At 40.2% G+C, this 19,282-nt stretch overlaps 3 protein-coding genes and 1 non-coding gene across 6 annotated transcripts; 2 read left to right on the top strand and 2 right to left on the bottom strand.

The window, feature by feature from the left end:
- The first annotated feature begins 1,481 nt into the window (after positions 1-1,481).
- si:dkey-71d15.2 (SH3 domain-containing kinase-binding protein 1) lies at positions 1,482-3,983 on the top strand. The gene is made up of 8 exons (XM_062406551.1): positions 1,482-1,503; positions 1,655-1,852; positions 2,205-2,291; positions 2,473-2,571; positions 2,941-3,050; positions 3,142-3,344; positions 3,484-3,547; positions 3,648-3,983. Exons 1-8 carry the CDS (start codon positions 1,482-1,484, stop codon positions 3,684-3,686), a joined length of 822 nt encoding a protein of 273 aa, XP_062262535.1. The 3' UTR covers positions 3,687-3,983.
- Positions 3,911-12,464, bottom strand: lipia (lipase, member Ia). 3 transcript variants are annotated; one of them, XM_062405489.1, is made up of 11 exons: positions 12,260-12,464; positions 9,249-9,333; positions 7,512-7,885; positions 7,322-7,430; positions 6,395-6,496; positions 6,216-6,305; positions 5,963-6,130; positions 5,261-5,350; positions 4,809-4,917; positions 4,503-4,676; positions 3,911-4,383 (listed from the first exon to the last, which is right to left on the bottom strand). In XM_062405489.1, exons 2-11 carry the CDS (start codon positions 9,304-9,306, stop codon positions 4,299-4,301), a joined length of 1,359 nt encoding a protein of 452 aa, XP_062261473.1. In that variant the 5' UTR covers positions 9,307-9,333; positions 12,260-12,464; the 3' UTR covers positions 3,911-4,298. The 3 variants fall into 3 exon arrangements, with proteins under 3 accessions (XP_062261473.1, XP_062261475.1, XP_062261474.1); XM_062405491.1 differs by lacking the exon at positions 12,260-12,464 and adding an exon at positions 9,829-11,866; XM_062405490.1 differs by lacking the exon at positions 12,260-12,464 and having other exon boundaries at positions 9,249-11,866.
- On the top strand, positions 12,200-18,121 carry LOC133969188 (choline-phosphate cytidylyltransferase B-like). The gene is made up of 8 exons (XM_062405492.1): positions 12,200-12,420; positions 13,788-13,887; positions 14,694-14,810; positions 14,998-15,149; positions 16,142-16,220; positions 16,329-16,471; positions 16,571-16,759; positions 17,711-18,121. Exons 1-8 carry the CDS (start codon positions 12,340-12,342, stop codon positions 17,933-17,935), a joined length of 1,086 nt encoding a protein of 361 aa, XP_062261476.1. The 5' UTR covers positions 12,200-12,339; the 3' UTR covers positions 17,936-18,121.
- trnae-uuc (transfer RNA glutamic acid (anticodon UUC)) lies at positions 15,823-15,894 on the bottom strand. Its single transcript has one exon. It is a non-coding gene; the product is annotated as a tRNA-Glu (tRNA).
- Positions 18,122-19,282: the final 1,161 nt, after the last annotated feature.

Here is a 19,282-nt window from a genome sequence, read left to right as displayed (position 1 = left end):
TCAGAGTTGTGTTTATTTTGAATGTAGTTTTGAACAGATGCAGAATCAGTTCATTAGTAATGCTCCCCTTGTTTTAAATGCTGTTTGTCTGACTGCAAACTAATTTTACTGAGAGATTGTGGAAGGGTGCAGTATGGGCCAAGGGATAAACCATAAACTGATTGGATTAACCCTAGAACACTAACGTCGGGTGTTTTTGTACCCAAGCGAGCGTTGTCATGGGATTTTCATTGTGTTGCTGTCTGAGTGGCCTGGGTCCTTCGGTAGCTTCAGTCTGCTCACTCGCGTCATAGAAGGTCGGCTAGTTTCCCTGCTCCCACCCCTGTTTTTTCAATAGGCATGTATTCAGGTCATTTTCACCCGACGCTAGTGTTAGTATACATTTTATTTTTAATATGATATAAGTTGGAAATGATGCAGGGAGACTGTGCCTTCACCGGATATGTCCCAGGAACGGCTGGACTGAAGAACAAGTTCCAAGCTCTATTATGAACAATTTTAGGGAATTTGTTTTGACAACCCCCTTATTGTTCACTAATTTTAGGGGCTTTTTATATGGTCCTCCCATGATACTTTTTTCATTTTATGAGATGTATCGGGGGAAATAAAAGCAGAGTACTTCAAATTGCTATGTATTGTTGTACATTAATATATTTTGATAAGTATTTTTTTATCGGGTATATTATATTGGGTAAAATTTACCCGACGCTAGTGAGGTCGTAACTAATTTTACGTTAGTCTTCTAGGGTTAAAGGGGTGGATAACGGACTTTTGTTTCAATTTCTTTTTAACAATTCTACTTTAGAGGAGTGATGAATGAACAGGTGAAATGTGGTGCTGGAAAGATCTGGATTTTATTAATCAAATTATGTATGTTTAGGTCGATATTTATTTTGTAACAAATAAAGCTTGGAACTTTATGAATATATTCACTATATATCTAAATCAAAATTGTCTCTGTTCCATATGGATTTTCCAACATTTGAAACAATCAACCATCATTTTCTTATCTTTTGGTCTCTTTTTCAAAAATATTTCAGAGAAATTGTTATTCCTGTGTCTTAAAGGGATGGTTCACCCAAAAATCTAAATTCACTCATTATCTACTCACCACTATGCCGATGGAGGGATGGGTGAAGTGTTTGAGTCCACAAAACACTTCAGGGGTAAACAGAATAACATCTGATTCCAAAACAACTGAAGATATTAGAGTCAAATAGGAATATCCTGGCTTGCGGACACTTGGATGACACCACACAAGCCTAAAAGTCTAATTTTCCCAGTTTATCCCAAACATTTTGGGTCTACATTTCCCATAATGCATGCATTTATTTTAAACCCTACCTCTCCAGTCAGTAATGCTGTTTTGTTTATTCTTGAGCCCAGGCTTAGATAAACCTGATGACATTATCAGGGCAGTTTCTCAAGCCAACCACCCTGAAGCCCCCACCCAATAACATATATCCAAATGATTTTGCAACATGGCAGAATACCATGTGATGAGTAAGTTGGACTTAATGTGGGAAATCTGTTTATTGAGGCTCAGGAAAGCCTATTGAAACTTTACACAATAAAAGCAAACCATCCCCTTCTCTCCTTCCTGTTTTCTGCAAAGTGTAAACACAAGTGACTTCATTGTCTTTGCCCCTTTAAGCGTCTGCAGCTGCCCTTCACTGCCCCGGTGATATTTGTGAGGGGGGCGGTATAGCTCCACTCTGTCCTGAGCTAAACTTAGACGTGACAGTGGCACTCTTCATCACAACATGCGCTGACCACCACACTGGGTTACAATGGCCGGTGTCCAGTTACCACAGATGCTGCTGTATCTCACTGGTGACACTGGCAAAACAAGGTGAGTGTTTGCTCCAGATCCTCGACCTTAAGGCAATAATATTCTAAATGGTTCAGAATGTTCACTAATGACTAAAGATGTTCAGATCTGTCACTGTGCATCAGTTCCTGCATGTGCTGCACATTTCTTTTACTGCTGTGGCATGACAGGAACAGCTGTCTCTACTGTAACACCCAGATTTAGCTCGCTAAAGAAGCTTCGCAAGCTGAGATGGCTGAAATATCTGAAATATCCTGAAAAGCGCAGAAGTAATGAAAGGAAAAAAGTATTTCTCAGTAGTTTTCAGTTTCACAAGAGGTAACACAAGGTCTAACTGAGCTGACTGTTGATTTGTGCTATCCTCTGTCTGTAGATGTAGATTTAAAGTCTCTGCAGGTCTTTCTGTCTTTCACTACCCTTGTATTCCTCATGGGCAGCTACAGCTCAGCCCTGATTCCTGGTAAGCCTTTGCAACCTTCATGTGAAATGAAATGCTACCATGCTTGAATGCTGCATGCTAGAAAAGAATGGATGCTACTGCATTCTTGGGAAGTGGGCCGAAGCATTCCATAACGATGAGTCTGAATTTAGTCCCGAGAGGTGTGTTTTTCTTTAATGTTTATTCTCCCCGTTTGTCGAAGACACTGAGGAGTTTGCCTCCATTGCGTCAGCGGCGGAGAAGCTGAACGAGCAGATAGCTGGTGCAGATGAGAGGTTACAGTCAGAGCTTCAGACTCTGGGAAGTATACATTCTTAATAATATAGTTAGAATCACATTATTCACTTGAATACTATTGTAGCTCAGCTCATAAATACATAGAGTTTGTGGTCTGATCTGTTTGTGTCCCATCTGTCCTTGAGGTAAATTTAACTTCTCGGAACTGCCTCTCTGACACAGACGCACACACATAGCAGAGGATTCTCACCCTGTATTTAATATTAATTTGACTCTACACTAGAATAAATTGATTCTGCCCTAAAGGCCATTTTTAAGAATTTCTTTTTGAAGCACCAAACTCTGGGACATTTGTTTTATATATTGAGAGTAGACAAAGCACTTTAGATGTATTTTACTTATCAGATGTCTCAAACTAGACTCAATTTACAGGCAACACTCATAATGGAGGAGAAAAGAAAAGAAAACCAGAGTGAAGAGCCGGGTGCTTCAACGCTAAGAGGAAACAGTCACGAAGCAAGTCACAATGGCTCTGCCCTGCCGGTGAGTGTAAAGAGAAAAACATGCTCCAAACATTTTAATCATTATCTCAGATTTCTGTTGTCAGGTAATAATGTCAGGTTATTCTCTACAGGCAGCGGGACCAAAGCCTGAGCCCACCCCGTCCTTCTCCTCTCTGTTACCACAGGTTCTCTCTGCTGTGCTGCCCCAGGGCCTCTCGTCCGACCCCCGGCCGAGCAGAAGTCCAGCTGCACACACGTCACCGAGCCTGGGGGGGCTGCAGACGGAGCTGAGGGACCTGAGGGACCAGTTTGAGCAGATGAAGAGTCAGCACAAGTACGGCTCAGTCACTGTAATCTCTGTTCAACATCTGTGTTGACTGGCCCGCTTGTCCCGCCCCTTGCATCACTGACTCTGCTTTTATTTCCATCATCATGTTCTTGCTGAACTAATGTGACAATATTTTGTTTCCCAGCAAAGAAATCAAACTGCTGATGAGCGAGCTGGATGAGGAGAAAAGGATCCGCTTGACTTTACAGGTGAAACAAGAAGAAATGAAGGATCAGAGGAATGTGTGTTTTCTGAGCTGAGAACTAGTATGTAGAAAGTGCTCTGATGGTTTGTGATGTTTTGTTGCAGATGGAGATTCAGCGTATGAAGAAGCACATGTCTAAATGACCGAAAGCAACATCAGAGACATGAGATCCTGATTCGACGGAAAGAACCATGTTTAAATATCCTGTTGTACACATATCTGATAAATAATATTTTTCTATGTTTGATTTAAAAAAAAAAATCATCATCGCTCTTTTTTGAGAAATAAAACGTATAAATATTATATACACATATTACATATAACATTTTATTTACTTTTTGTGAGACTGCTGAATGGCCAGACGGACTGAATATTTTAGTTTTTGTTTATTAAAAATTCTCATTTAAACAAATAAATACGTCGTTGGTAGCATCGTGAAATGTTTAAAATGGCTCAGAACTTTTCATCACAGGTCATTTGATATGAATCTTTCAACGTGTGAACATTTATTTTGTGAAAGTCAAATATAGTCCTTTTCCCAGACAAACACACATATAAACATATATATCTTCTCTTAAAAAACACATATACAGTATATACACTGATCTATCACATTCTATTTTGTCAGTAAATATTTGGCTGCTGGGTCCATGTGATTTTTTTTCTCAGTCCTTCTTGTTTTCCTGTGGAAGGCAGCTGAACCTCTCAGGACAAACAGTAAAGTTTTATGATCTGGTCTGAGGTCTGATTGTGCCTCAGAAGTTGGATTCTTCGCAGGGAATCGGCCTGAAGGTGACCTCCGTGTTCTCCTCAAGGAGGAGGTCATATCGACAGAGAGCCCTGTAACATAGAGATCACAGATCACAAGAGATTTCTTCAACAGTAAGATGAAGGGAATTATGGCTCAAGTAGATACAATTTATTAACGATATTACAGTTTTTTTTAATATGTTGCTTACGTTTTCTTGAGTTCCACATGTGTGAGGCGGATTCGCAGAACACGAAGCTTATGTTTGGGCTTGAGCCCGATCCCAGAGGAGAACTTGACGGACATTTTGTCCACTGACTCAATGTCTTTGTCAAACTGGGCGAACAACTTGGTCTCTGTGTACTTCTCAAACTTTGAGGATTTACTGAAAAACACACACACACACACACACTATTATACTGAGAGTAAACAGTAATACACAGACAAAAGAAGTCATAGTTTATGCATTATTGTATTATTGGTGCTTTACTGTATGATAAACGAAGAGAGGGCTTACTGGTCAACGATCGCCACTGCTTCTGTACCATTATGATGAAGTTTAATGGTCATGTATCTACTCTGAATATCGGTGTTCCATATCACCACATCCACTGTGTAGCCTGTAGCTAAAAAAAAACAGAAAAAATAAATATTATACATCAGAGTCGGATGAATTTCAATTTCGCTATTTTCTCCTCCTCGTTCAGTTATCACAGTTACTTGTCTTTTTTCAACCAAATACTACATGACATAAGTCAAACTGAAATCTGCACTGATTTTCAATTTATAGAGAGAATATTGTTCATACTGGAGCTTTATAGATTATTATTTATCTATTCTATTGTACTCTAAAATTTGATTGGAAAAGAAGTCATGGTCTGTTCAGTTTACACACTGGCATTACATGATTCTCCTGTGTTCCCCCCCCCCCCCCAGTATGATTGTGATTATGAATGTTCTGTTACTCACTGCAGAATGGAAGCTTTGGATTTGTTGTGAAGAACACTTTGGTTTGTTTCAGTCTCACCAGGGTGTCTTTCCACTGCGTGACGTCGTAGCCTGCGTTAGAGCAAAACAGCAGCGACAGGTCAACAATAACACTCTGAAAACAAAGAATTCTGTTCAACAACACAAACATTGACACACCTAACACAAATTATCTGCTGAGTATAATTTTGGGTGTGCTCATAGAGGATACTTCTCATACGTTGTCATGAATATTTTTCATAATGGTTGTATAAACACAATGTCCTCATTGTTAGGGAATTTGATTGCAGAATATAAAACATTTTGTAAAGTAGTGGGACGCCCCAAATTCTGCAAAAATACCTGAAAATATCTTGTGGATTTCATCAATATCTACCTCAAATACCCAATAGTGCAATATTCAACAAACTGTACAAATCATTCCACACTCAAGACTTGTAAATTTGTTCTGAGTGTTCGTATTTCAATATTTATTTAGTAAATAAACATTTTGTTCTGATAAAAGTGCATTGCTGCTTCTGTAAAACTGGTGAGACAGTAAACATCAGTATGTACACAACACATCACTGAATGACATTAACAGTAGCTCTTATTTTTACCTGTACTGTTTCATAGCCATTTCCAAGAGTAAAAAACTGAAACAAAGTGTGCTCTTCATTTCTCATAGATGATGTGAGTACCAACCAAAGATGGGACATCCGGCCGCACCGAACTGCTCACAGCTCAGGCAGCTTCCGTCCAGGAAGTCGCTGTAGGACGGGCAGGGGTACGCCCTGATGAGACACGTCTGATTCACCGAGGCGAGGAAGAGGTACATTGATCTCTGGTGGTCGCATTTGAAATAAGCACCTCCTGTACAGAGGCAACATGGAGCGGGAAACATTATTAAAATGTTTGAATCCTTGAAACCCAAGGCTCATGATTTTACGGGCCGTACCAGAGAAGATGGTCTTTGGGCAGCCGGGTTGGTCTGTTCCTCCGTTTGGATAAAAATCAATGTGACCCAAAGGCTCCCTGTAGCCCAGAGCTGTGGAAATGGAAATAAGTGTTTTACAGATGTAGAAAAAAAAAGTTATACAAAATAGTTTTGAATATATCGACTGAAATTCAGCTTACAATCGATGTCTGTGTGCAGGACGTCCACAAACTGGGCATCTGTGGGGTCCAGTCGCTGCTCTGGTGCAGTTCCAGTGAAGTCAGGCCCAGCCGGATCCAGAGCTGCAAATATCACATCAGCAGACCTCAGGAGAGATTTCACTTTATTTCTGAACACAAAAGTCAATGGTGCCAGAGAGGGCGTGTGGTAGGCTGTGGCTCAGGGGGTAGAGAGGGTCAGACGCAGAGTGGCTCATCCACTAACTGGACGGCCAGTGGTTTGATCCACAGCTTCCTCCAGTCAGCAAGAGGCTTAACCTCAAACTTCCCCTTGAAACTGGAGACATGACTCAACTTTTGACTTCACAGTAATAGATTTAGGTATGACAGCTCCACTTTCTGTCCCTTTTGTCCTTTCCCCAATTAAAGTGTTTTAATCTTCTGACAAAGCAGCGTTGCTATTTTACCATTATTTAACATTTGGTTTTCCCAGAGGTTTCTTGCTGGTTGTGGGAACTGTTTCAAGGTCTCAACTTTCTGATACTATCACGTCTATATCATATATCATCTGTCCGTTTTTCACACACTACACAATTTGATCTCTTTTCTGATTCTTTGCTCCATTTAAAACATGACCTGCATGTTGCTGGAACTTCACAACTCAACTAGACTTTTTTAACACTCTGCCACATCTGAGTCAGCCTGGATTTTGCCTCAGTGTTATCAGCTGACCAGGGAGTAAAAGCTAATCCAAGTACCACAATTATATTGCTAGGAGTTATAGTGGATCAGATAGAGAAAGTATGGAAGCTCATTTCCGCCACATTGATGAAGAAAAAACAAATTGTATCTCATAATTACAATACATTTTTTCTTCATCAATGTGGCGGAAATGGGCTTCCATAAGAAAGGGATCGGAATCCAGGATCCAAAATGAGCCTTTCTTACCTGTAATTCTTCCAATCGCGCCGTTCAGTTTGGCGCCTACGAAACCAGATACATGAGCTCCGAGACTGACTCCGATCATGTGGATGGAGCTCAGAGAGGCCCCGTGGTCCTGAGGAGGTCATTGTGACATCGTGTTACACACAGCAGTCGGAGTGATGAGATCACAGAGAGCGTCGGATCCATCTCCTACCTGCATCCTTTCGATGAACGCGGTCAGGTAGCCCGCTGTCTCCCGCGTGTTCTCCGCCACCTTGAAATAGTTCACGTTGGTGGCTCCGTGGTTCCAGTCCACCACTATGGCGTTGGTGTCTGTCTTGGCCAGCAGCAGCTCCACACTGTCGTCCAGCCACCGGGGGACAGACCCCGTGGGCCGGTACCCGTGAATGATGAAGGTGGTGGATCGGGACAAGTTGAACTGGGGGTGGGCCGACAGGTCGGTGTCGGACAGGAGCGTGCCGCAGGTGGTGTTCTCCCTGGTGAACAGCCGCAACTTCACCTGGACGCTGGTGCCAAGGAACGCGTGGCCCACATTGAGTTTGATCAATTTGTCACATTTGTGAGCGGCTGAGGGATGAGGAGAGAAAAACAGAGAGACAGTTTGAAATAAGAACAAATTAGACAGATTAACATTTTGATTTCACAAGCTTTGCTCAAGGTGGCGTAACCTATTTGATGACTTCATCATCCACAGTTTCGGCCTCCATAGATGACATCATTGCCAAATGACTCAGAGTGAGTGCCTCAGTGCAATTCTAGTTAAAACTCTATAGAAAGATAGACAGTAAACAAGTTCCACTGGGAAAACAGATTCATGAGTGAATCTGACTTATAATACGGAATCAACTCTTTTTCATAAACTGGAACAAACCCTTAAAAATGTATAATCTGATTTAAAAAAAAAGATGAAAAATGTATTACTCTGAATTTGAGTTTTCCTTGTTCATAAATGATGATCTTTCTGTCCAATTTTAAGTTTCCAATTTACCAGTGTTGTCGCAGTGCATCAGTATGTTTTCCAGATTTGAAACCTTGTAAATGCTAATCTAAAAACTTGTGCACATACGTTGGAAAAAACATTTCTGAAACATCGGAATCTTTATCCTGAAAATGTGTGGACATACACGTGCACTCCTGTTGGTGTCTGTAATTTCAAAGTTGAGTTCACAATGCGCACTTTATAGAGATTCCCATTCATTCTAATTTGAATCGTATGATTTTTGGCAGCGTTTTCCCACGTCTCTGATCGGAAAAACTGAAAAAAATCTCAGGATCTTGAAGGCAGGGGCAGTTTTTAAAGAGGAAAACTAAACTGTAAAAGTATTTTCAGCACATCATTGTCATAGAAGATTTTTAACTTTACCTTCCTTGACCTTTTAAGAAACAAATGCACATGGGACCATTAGAACTGGCTTTGATCCAGTACTGATTGCGCTCACGGAAGTACCATTGTTCATGGAGTAGAAAAACATAACATGCAAGGTTCCAGTTTAAATTGCTCTTATATTCATAATCATTATGCAAGGCTGCAAAGCGTTTAAATCTTGTTTTTTCAAAAATAGATTACAACCTTTTCAGTTTGGGAATATGACACAATATTTATCCCATAGTCTAAAGTCACTGTCATGTTTTTTTTGGGTCAGCCAGTGTTACCACATTGAAGAAAAGCAATCAGCTGCTCTCTGTTACACATGAAATCGACATATGGCTGCATATACATCAGCTGAGAGGACTGGTTCTAAACCACAGCTCAGGTCATTTGCTCATAACATGATGGTTTTCAAAAGAAATGACACTTCCTCAAAGACTGTTTCCCAGAAGCGGCTGTTGTGTAAAACTTACTGTGAAAGCGACTGCGTATGGAGTACATGTTATACTTGTGTCTGTGAGTATTCATCAAGGAAGAAGAGTGTTGTGTTTTGAGCCTTACCTTCACATATCTGAGCAGCTATCAGCAGGAGCCCGGTCAGATACTTCCACAGAAACATACTTTACACCAGCGACAGGCAAATAATCTACAGACAAGAGTTATAAGAGTCAGATCGTTACAGGAAAATCTGTCAGACATGAATTAAAGTAATTAAAAGAAAAATCACGTGGCTGCAAAGATGACAAATACACACGATGTTTGGAGGACAACACAGTTGTAAAACTTTGCTGTAGACGCCTTTCCCACCTGACAGAGGTTAGTCACTTATCTACTCACCTCCCAGGGTAATAAGTAGGTGCTCCTGACTAAGCTGGTGAAAAACTATTCTCAATTGTTAATATTATTCTGGCTACAACCGCTCTGATTAATCTCAACCCAAGACATGGTGACAACAAGTGAAACTGAAATCAGCATTCCCAGTCTTTGCTGCCCGGCTGCACTCTGCTGTGATCTGACTTCTTCTGCTACAGTCGACACCTGATGTTTACAGCACTGCACAGTCTCTCCCTATGGTTCAACCGGCCACCTTCAGTTCTGACAACAAACACAGACAGTCACTTCAGAGTCATCACAGTCTCACCTTTGCTGCTGGGTAATATTTCACAGGTCCAGAGAATGACAACAGGTTGTCCTGTGTTTGTCCCTCCACATATTTGTGCAGGGATCAGGAAGTGAGAGGAGGCACTGTAAAGAAATACTGCCAACCTGCATGCTCTCACAGGGATAGCCCCACCCCTTTGCCCCAGGTCATTGTGCTTGCAGGTGAAAACAAATTCCTGTGAAGTCACTGTTACGTGTGTCCTCAAACCAGTCGGGCGGCTGTTTCTTCTGTTTCTGTTGAACTTGATTTGAATCTATAAAAAGCAACCTTGCCTTTGTGCGTTGAGGCTTATTCACTTGGAAGGAGTTAGAACGAAAATGAAACACGTGAAGGACATTTCTGTTAGATTTTCTAGAAAGGGTCCGAATGCTCCAGTGGCTCCCGGTGTTTCCTGCAAGTTCATTCTGGAACGAATCTTTCTTTTATTTTTGATTACTGTTTAAAGTAAAAAGTCACTAGAACAGCACTCAGCAGAGCACATACCCAACAGTCCCTTTACATTCCATCAAGCTGCACCAAATTTCACAAACTCAAAGTATCAGTTCACAAAATGTGCCAGATGTGTTTTTTTCTCACCAAGCTCCATTTATAATTTTCTGTGAAATCTGTGAAACTTAAGAAAGCTCCACGCCCTGATCTGTGTCCCACCAAAACAGGTTCTTCTTTGATTTATGTCCCACCTCTTTACAAAATGTAACAGGAATCATTTGTATAGTTTGTGCGTAAGAGTTCTTACAAACAAACATAACCTCCTTGGTTGAAATAAAATAAAATGAAAATAAATTAGTTCTTTCTATCTTTACAAATGTTTTATTTTTATTCTGCAATTGTGGACCATCACATTCCAGGACAATGATGACATTGTGTTTATACAACCTTTACGACGTTGTATGAGAAGAAACCTCAATGAACACACCCATAACTACACAACTAGCATCCATGTGTTTCACTGAGGCTGTATTTAGACAGTGATCAGTACTGTACAAGACTCACGAATGGGGGAGGGGTTTCGGAGGAGGAGGAGCAGGAAGAGGGTTGGAGGGGTGGAGGGAGGGAAGGTGGTCTGAGTTTTGTTGGGAGAGCAGGGAAGGAGTTTTAACTTTTCAGTTTTGTATTTTATTTCAGTCTTACTATGTGTTATTTATTGTAATAGAAACATATCCAAGATTGTATCGTTTTATACACAGATGACAAGTGGCTCTATTTTCACTACTTTGTTATGTTCATCATAAATATTGGCATGTTTTGATAATGGAGGTTGATAATAGTGGTTGTTATTGATTATGCGAGGGAACAGCCCTCCCTTCTTCAAATTTAAATTCCACCTTTTCACCAGCACTGAGAAGATGATGTGTTTGTCTTCCTGTTAATTGGCAAGACAACGCCTTTACTAAACAAATGATCATGAAATTGGATGGAAGGATTTGTGAGATGGATCAGAGAAGATTCCATTAAATGTTGGTGCGGATCCAGATCAGATGGCTGATGTGGGGATTAAAAAAATTCATTATTTTATTTTTTTTGTTGATTTCTCAGGAAATGATTCATGAATCTTGATGAAAAAATCTGTCATTTTAAGAGGTCTGATTATGACTCTATAAATTAAATGTTAAGGCATTACCTAAGTTATTAATAATTAAATAATTAAAACCCCAGATGACAACCTCACAGTGTTGTTGATGGGGGAGTCAGTAGCTTCATCCTCTGGGCACCATGAATATCATTCACTTTTATCCACTACAGTAATTTTTGAAACATTTAAACGATTGTTTTTGCTCATACGACAAAAAAAATCTTCACTTAACATATATATCCAAATGAAAATTATCATTAAAGCATTTCTTCATATGCATTTGAGACTATATAATATGATTTGGTTGTCTTAGACAGTACATGTGTGTAGATCTTTAAACAACAGGGTCAAACTGCAGCTGGTGCTACAGAGTAAACAGTGTGTATGATAAAGTAGCAGGTGGTGTGCTATGACAAGTTATTGATTTTAAAGTGTACCCGAGCTGCATTACTGTGGGTAAGTTGTGTTGGTTGAGTGAAATGTCGGGACACATTGTGCTTCAGTGTTTGGTTCCAAAGGCTGCAAATTGTGAAAGCTCCGGGCCATACGCTATTAACTCCATACAGATCAACAGTCTCGAAGGAAATGTGAGAAACACGAATTTTTACTTTAACTCCCACCTGGACTGTCCCACGGAGAGTTGCTAAAAGTGTGACTTTAAATAAACAAGTGTCAGCAATACCAAATGAAGAAAGGGACAATCCTCGAAAGTTCAGTATTGATAACAAGTGCAATCTCCATTTCCAAACGCCTTCACCAGAGAGGCTGTGAACTTTGCTCAGAATGTTCTCCCGTCATCAGGTAACAGGCAGGCCGGCCCATGGGAAATATACTTACAAGCAGCCCCCTGCACACAACTTGAATCAGCTGTAAGGAGCGACAGGCCGCTGCAGGGACACGGCAGCAGAACGCTCAGGATGGCAGGAAGGAGACGAGGTCGAGGAAACAACGTCCAGCAACAGCATGCCCAGCAGAACCAGAGGCAAGGCCCTCGCGGGGTGAGTCCTCTTCTGTCAATATGAAACGTGGCCACTTTGTTTACTCTCACACTTCAAATAAGGATCATGTGGGAATGAACAGTCCTGTAAAACACACTCTGGTTGTTTGGATTTTGCACATTATTTAAACATGACTGTCCCAGGCTTTGAATATTACAGAGGGAAATATTTCCTCTATGACTATTTGACCAGGGAGTGGAGAGATTACTGATTAGCTGGGTGGAACGATGTGGCAGTGACTCAGTTCAGTGTTGTATAGCAATATGTTGCTGATCATTCTGAAATGATATTTAGCAGTTGTTTGCTGGGATAAAAATAGTTTCAGTTGGCATTGCTCTAAAAAAAGAACAGGGTAGAATTTTACTGCATGAGCTGCATATGAATATGTAACATTTGTGCCTTGACTGAGGAAACATAACATACAACATTCACTAAAGGCTCGGAGGTGTAAAGAGGGAAATCTGTATGTCCCTCGCAGAACCAAGAAAAACATCTTTAAATTAAATTAAATTAAGTAAATAAATTATAGAAGAAGCATTGAAACAAAAAAAAAAGAAATGAAATTGATAGTACAAAATATTTAAGAAGCATTGAGACAAAAAAAGATTCAATTAAATCAGCTAAGGACAAATATATTAGAAGCATGGAAACAAAGCAAAATTGTTATAAATAAAATGAATAATATAATATACAAGAAACAGGGAATAAAACTTAAATAAAATGTAGCAAGAGAAAATATATAGGAAGCATGGAAACATACTAAATTAAACTTAGATTATTAAAAATAAATAAACAAGTGGTTAAACTGAATAACAGTATAGTTTAAAACAAGAAGTAGTTGTAATAATGTTTGAGGAGAAAGTTCAAAGTTCAAAGTATAGCTTCCAACACAGCAGATAAAGCTGGTGTGTAAATGTGTATCTACACAACACAAAGTTCATGACAACTCACAATGCCCATTCATCCAACAGGCGACTTCTCAAATCTCCTCTGCAGATTTAATCAGTTTAGTTCATGTTGATGATATAATTATTTTACAATGTCAGGTCCCACCCTAAACATTTACAATCATCAGCTAATGTTTAATCATAATCAACCAATAACGTCACTGTTAATGGTTATTACTGCATTATTTGAATTATAAATTCCGCAATAACTCCGTTTATCTTTTTAAAGCCAGTGTGATTCTCCCGCAGCATGATTCCCAGTAACAGCCTTTCCTCACTCAGTTCAAAAGCAGATTATAGATAACTTTACAAATACCCTTAGGTGTGAATACAGGTAGGAATATCTCTGTACTCTGAACAGGATCCAAGTAAAAATAATCCATAGACAAATGTCTGTGTGTTTTCTGTGTCTCTGCTCAGGCTCTGCGGGAGCCGGCTGTTTTTGCCAAGTCCACAGGTTGTGAATCAGAGATCCCCCATGAGAAGCTGACCATAGCTCAAGCACGAAGAGGAACTCCAGGTCATTCTTCTCAAAAGCTTTTGTTACTTCTGCCAAGGAGGTTTTGTTTTCATCAGTGTTTGTTCATCGTTAGCTGCATTACACAAAAACTAGATCACCATGAAGCATGGTGGCAATATGGGGAGGAAGGTCTATAATGTTGGTGCGTGGTTCTGCGTCAGGGGGAAGATCCAGGATTTGTTTTCATTTTCTTTAAATAATGAGATAGGGTGTTTTTAGGGGGGGTTGGTGAATGTGTACATTTAGTTACACTCAGATGAAAATCAGGATTTAGTGTTTTCATTGAGATTTCTTAGTTAGTTAGCAGGGTTATACAAAAACTACAAAACCGTTTTCCATAAAATGTTGACGAGGTGTCGGGCAGGACCCCAAGGAGCAATCGAGTTTTGGAGCGATTTCCATTTCTTTTACCAATTCAAAATAGCAAGGCATTTAAAAAAGATTTTGGGGTTATTTTCCAGGGAATAATACAAAGATCGCTTTATTTTGTATTTCTACAATGAGAGTACGACAAGGAAGAAGCTCTACTCTACTGAGTCCAATTTTTCCATTGCTACTTGATGTCATGTAACTGTCTTCTGATCAAGTGCTTGATGGCGTCCAAAGTTGTTCACTATGCAAATAAAACTGAAAGGAATTGAATGGAAACCAGCCTGTAGTAGGAAGAAATACTGTGCGAAGAGCTTTCTGGATGATTAGATATCCATTGATTAAAAATGACATATCAATAAACACTAAATTCCAGTGGAGTGTCGTAATGTCATGCTGGTACTCAAAGTCATGTTTTCATGTTTCATATCTTGAAGCTCATCGCCCGGTGCGAGTCTACGCTGATGGAATCTTTGATCTCTTCCATTCGGGGCATGCTCGAGCGCTGATGCAGGCGAAAAACGTGTTCCCCAACACTCACTTGATAGTCGGAGGTAAAGAACGAATCACTCTCAACGAAAGTACAGCAACAACACTGGTAGAGTAAACCGTTTAACCTTCTGTTTCAATGAAATGTGCCAATTTCACGAAGCGCTTAAAATAAAATGGCTTTTAGAGGATCAGAATCTTAATGGTCTTGAATTTAACTTGGGCATCACATGTGATGGTCTGTTTCTCTAGTCTGCAGTGACGAACTCACCCACAAGTTTAAGGGCTACACAGTGATGACGGAGGAGGAGCGCTACGACGCCCTGAGGCATTGCCGTTATGTTGACGAGGTGGTGCAGGACGCTCCCTGGACCCTTACCACGGAGTTCCTCAAGAAACATAAGGTCAAAGGTCACAAAGTCTCTAGAAGCACAGCTTTTTAAAGGTTATATATATACATGAGGTTTTAAACGATAACATAGAAGCGAATGTCTATAGCTAACAATGCTAAGTAGCTGTTGGCCATAAATGACATAATATGCAGGCAACACCCTGCTGATGCCACAAAGGGGTATATATTTATATCTATAATTTTTCTAGTCTTAATGGAACCCATTTATACAGCGCTTCTCTGTCACACATTCACACACTGCTCTCAATTTGGGGTTCAGTGTCTTGCTCAAGGACACTTGGTGGACTGGAGGAGCCAGTGATCGAACCACAGATCCTCCAATTAGTGAATCATCCAACATCCTGTCCTTATGTGGCATAAAAAAATGGATGCCTCGATGGTCTCCCCAGGAGTTAAGCCAAAGAGCATTGATCGCCCCCTGGTGACTGGCTTCTGTATACAGCATATAGAGCATATAGCCTATTCTTTGCTAGTAGACTAAAAAGTCAGTGTAATACATACCCTTGATTTTATGTAGTTCTTCTTTGAAGGGTTCATTTTTCTGGCAACCCTACATGTTAGTCCATCCATTCATTTGTGTAGTAAATATTTTGGGTCCATAGTAACAACTACTAAACAGGCAATTAGGTGGACAACCCACTTTACCTCCTGAAACTGATGGTTAGTTCCCATACCGGGAGTCGAACCCGGGCAGCCTGGGTGAAAACCAGGAATCCTGACCGCTAGACCATATGGGATTCTATAACTCTGGAATATGCGTACTACACACAACTCGATATCATGTCTCCACACGATGATCATGACTGTGCAGACCCTTGCAAAATGGCTGTGTTATATTTATGTATAATCTAAGTTAGATGCCAGTGCTATATAGTGACACGTAGTTGCTGTGAGTATCTTATATATAACCTTTAAAATGTCTCATAGTGGCAGCGGCAGAGCTGTTCAATCATTGTGAACACTTGTGTCACGTTGCTCTCGCAGATTGACTTTGTGGCCCATGATGACATCCCGTACACCTCTGCTGGATCAGAGGATGTGTATAAGCACATAAAGGAAGCAGGTGAAGATATACCTTTTTTTCTACCATGGTGATGAATTCTAGCTCTGTTGCTTCTCGTTTCACTTGAATTGACTACAGGTGTTTAACTTGCTTCTCTTTTCTTGCCAGGGATGTTTGTGGCCACTCAGAGGACCGAGGGCATCTCCACATCTGATCTGATCACTCGCATCGTGCGAGACTACGACATCTATGTGCGACGCAACCTGCAAAGAGGCTACACAGCCCGAGAACTAAATGTTGGATTCATTAACGTGAGGAAGAGTCTTATATAATAAACTGGAGACAGAAAACAGAATAAAGTAGTAATTCGAAACGTGCTGACGTTCGGCTGCTCTGTGTTTCTCTGACAGGAGAATAAATACCGGCTCCAGAACCAGGTGGACAAGATGAAAGAGACGGTGCGGACAGTGGAGGAGAAGTCCAAACACTTTGTCTACAGAGTGGAAGAGAAGAGCCAGGACCTCATCACCAAGTGGGAGGAGAAGTCACGAGAATTCATTAGCAACTTCCTGGAGCTCTTTGGACCCGATGGAGCCTGGGTACGATGACACACATTTATCTAGGGAAAAATCCCTGAATCCGTATAACAAATCCATTCTAGGTTGTGTTTGTTGTTTAGTGGAATATTTATATTATTATTGACCTAGATCTTGATTAACTTCTCAAAGTCGTACAAGGGAACCAGTGAAGAAACAATACCACACATTACTCCTCTGTAAAACGTCCTGGTTTGGTATAGATGAAAAGAACCAAGTGTTCAGTTAATCAGTGAGCTTTGCAGGTTCTGGTAAATTGACATTGCTACTGAGGAACAGACCACCGCTCGCTTTTTCCTATAGTTATGCTAAGATAAGCTAACTTGCATGCTCCTTTCAGCTACAGATATCAAATAACGCAGGAAGAAAGCACATTACCAGAAAACTATGAACTATTGCTTTAAAGTGCACTAGCTTCAACATCAGGTTTAGTGTATAACAATCACTCCATACAATTTGACCATTGAAAAAAGCTTTTCCCATTAAAGACAAAGCTGATTTACCAGCTCCCCAACACTGGTAGACTCAACAAAGACATGTGGAATTATATTTTAAGTTTAAAAGTTTTCAAATGCTACAGAAAAAGGTCAAGAAGGAGCAGCTGTGGCTATTAACAGAATATAGGCAACAGGGGTAATGGGCATCTCCCTTCATTCTCCATGTTGCAACATGCACTAGCCCTGCAGCAAGACTGGGCCCTATATTAGAGAGAAAACACTCACTCTTGGATTCAGCACAATTTAAACTGTGTGGGGTTAATAACATCTCTGATTACACCTTCGTTTGTGGATACATTTAAGAAACATCATAAGAAAAAGAGGCTTCTTGTAGCTTTAGATGTTAACGTGAGATTACATATGGAAGTTTTCCTCATCCATGTTTTCAGTGCAGTCAGGAAGTTCACCACACAGCACAACAACCCAGTGAAGATTGTCTGTCTCTGTCTTTGTGCAGCATGTGATTCAGGAGCGGAGCGGCCGGATGCTCCAGGCCCTGTCACCCTACTCCTCACCCCGTGGCTCACCCAGCAGCAGCCCCACCAGACGGCGCTCAGTTTCTCCCGAGTCCTCCTCCGCCTCCGCCTCCTCTCCCTCCTCTCCCTCCTCTCTCTCCCCTCCTTCCTCACCAAAAAAGGGAACCCGCTCCTCTCGAAAGACTACCTCCTCTTACAGCAGATAGGTGCAATAAGCTCGCACATGGCTCCCGATCTCAGGAGGCCTTTCAGAAAATGATAAAGATTATCCAATAAAAATGAAAAAAGTCAATTCATTAATTGTTTATTCGAGTGCAAGTGCAATATATTATAATGTACATAATACTTCTTGACAGAGAAGTGAAAGAACATTAAAATTTAGCTTGATGTGATTTGCTGTCTGTTTTTTGTTACTCTTCCATACAAATACTCGAGGTGCCTTCATTGGACTCAGCAACTGAATGTAAATGAGTTATAATGCAGTCATACAGAGAGGGTTAGGGTTAGGGTTAGGGTTGGAACCAGGTAAATCATTGCAGAACAGTATGAAATCTGTAATAGTTCTAATGGATTTGCTGGTGGCCCAAATAACGTCTTCAATGTTTCCTTTGTACCATCCAATTCAAATTCTCTTTCAGGATCATTCAGCCATTAGAGGCCTTAAGTCGATACTGATGTAATGCAGATGTAGTGACCTAGTTGTAAAAGTTAAGCAACATACTAACGGGATGAATGGAAAAGTTGGATTGTGCCCTGGAATAACAGAAGGCTTTTTAATTCGACCGTAGAATGAACAGAATAATAGAGCATTGTATCACTTCTGCTTGACACCAGTGTGTCATGTAAGTGTGGTCTGCCCCCTTGTGGCCCGAAAGGTGCTGTGCAACACTCAATTCTAAAGCTATCAGGGAAACCAGTTAACACTGAGGGAAAAACCTGGAGAAACACTCAAACCTCCAGCACTTACAAAAATACCTCAAGCACGACAACACAACTCAAGTCAAATTAACCTAATTTCACTACTGACTGGTCCACAGATTTCTAACAGCTTACTTATAAATATTATACAAATATTCTGTAATATATAATTTGTCAATTAACCAGTGGTGGGGTAAGTACTACAGTACTACTCTTTTCTACTTGAGAAAAACACTCACAGTATTACAAATATAAATGAACATATAATGCTGAGTATTGTTAACATGTCATGAAGGAGAAAATACAATTAACGATAATTAAGATAATAATAATGATAATAATGATAATAGCAATACCAATACAGTTTGAAAGGAAGTAAAGATGTTTTCTAATTTATGTAAAAGGGAAAAGTACCTGAAAATAAATCTACTTAAGTAAAGTACAGAAACATGAAAATGGTTGTATCCCATCACTGCGATCAACTGATCATCTCTCTGCTGAAATTGTAGGATAAATTGTCAGATAAATGTAGTGGAGTAAACGTTCTCCCTCTAGAATGGAGTCCTGTACATAAGTAATTATAATATTACATAATTAAATACCCTGAATATAAATAACACTCTGATCTATATTTA

The sequence above is a fragment of the Platichthys flesus genome, chromosome 15 (genome assembly GCF_949316205.1).
Source record: "Platichthys flesus chromosome 15, fPlaFle2.1, whole genome shotgun sequence".
Classification (NCBI taxonomy): Eukaryota; Metazoa; Chordata; class Actinopteri; order Pleuronectiformes; family Pleuronectidae; genus Platichthys; species Platichthys flesus.
The sequence above is the reverse complement of the archived record's forward strand: the minus strand, read 5'-3'. Positions and strand labels throughout refer to the sequence as shown.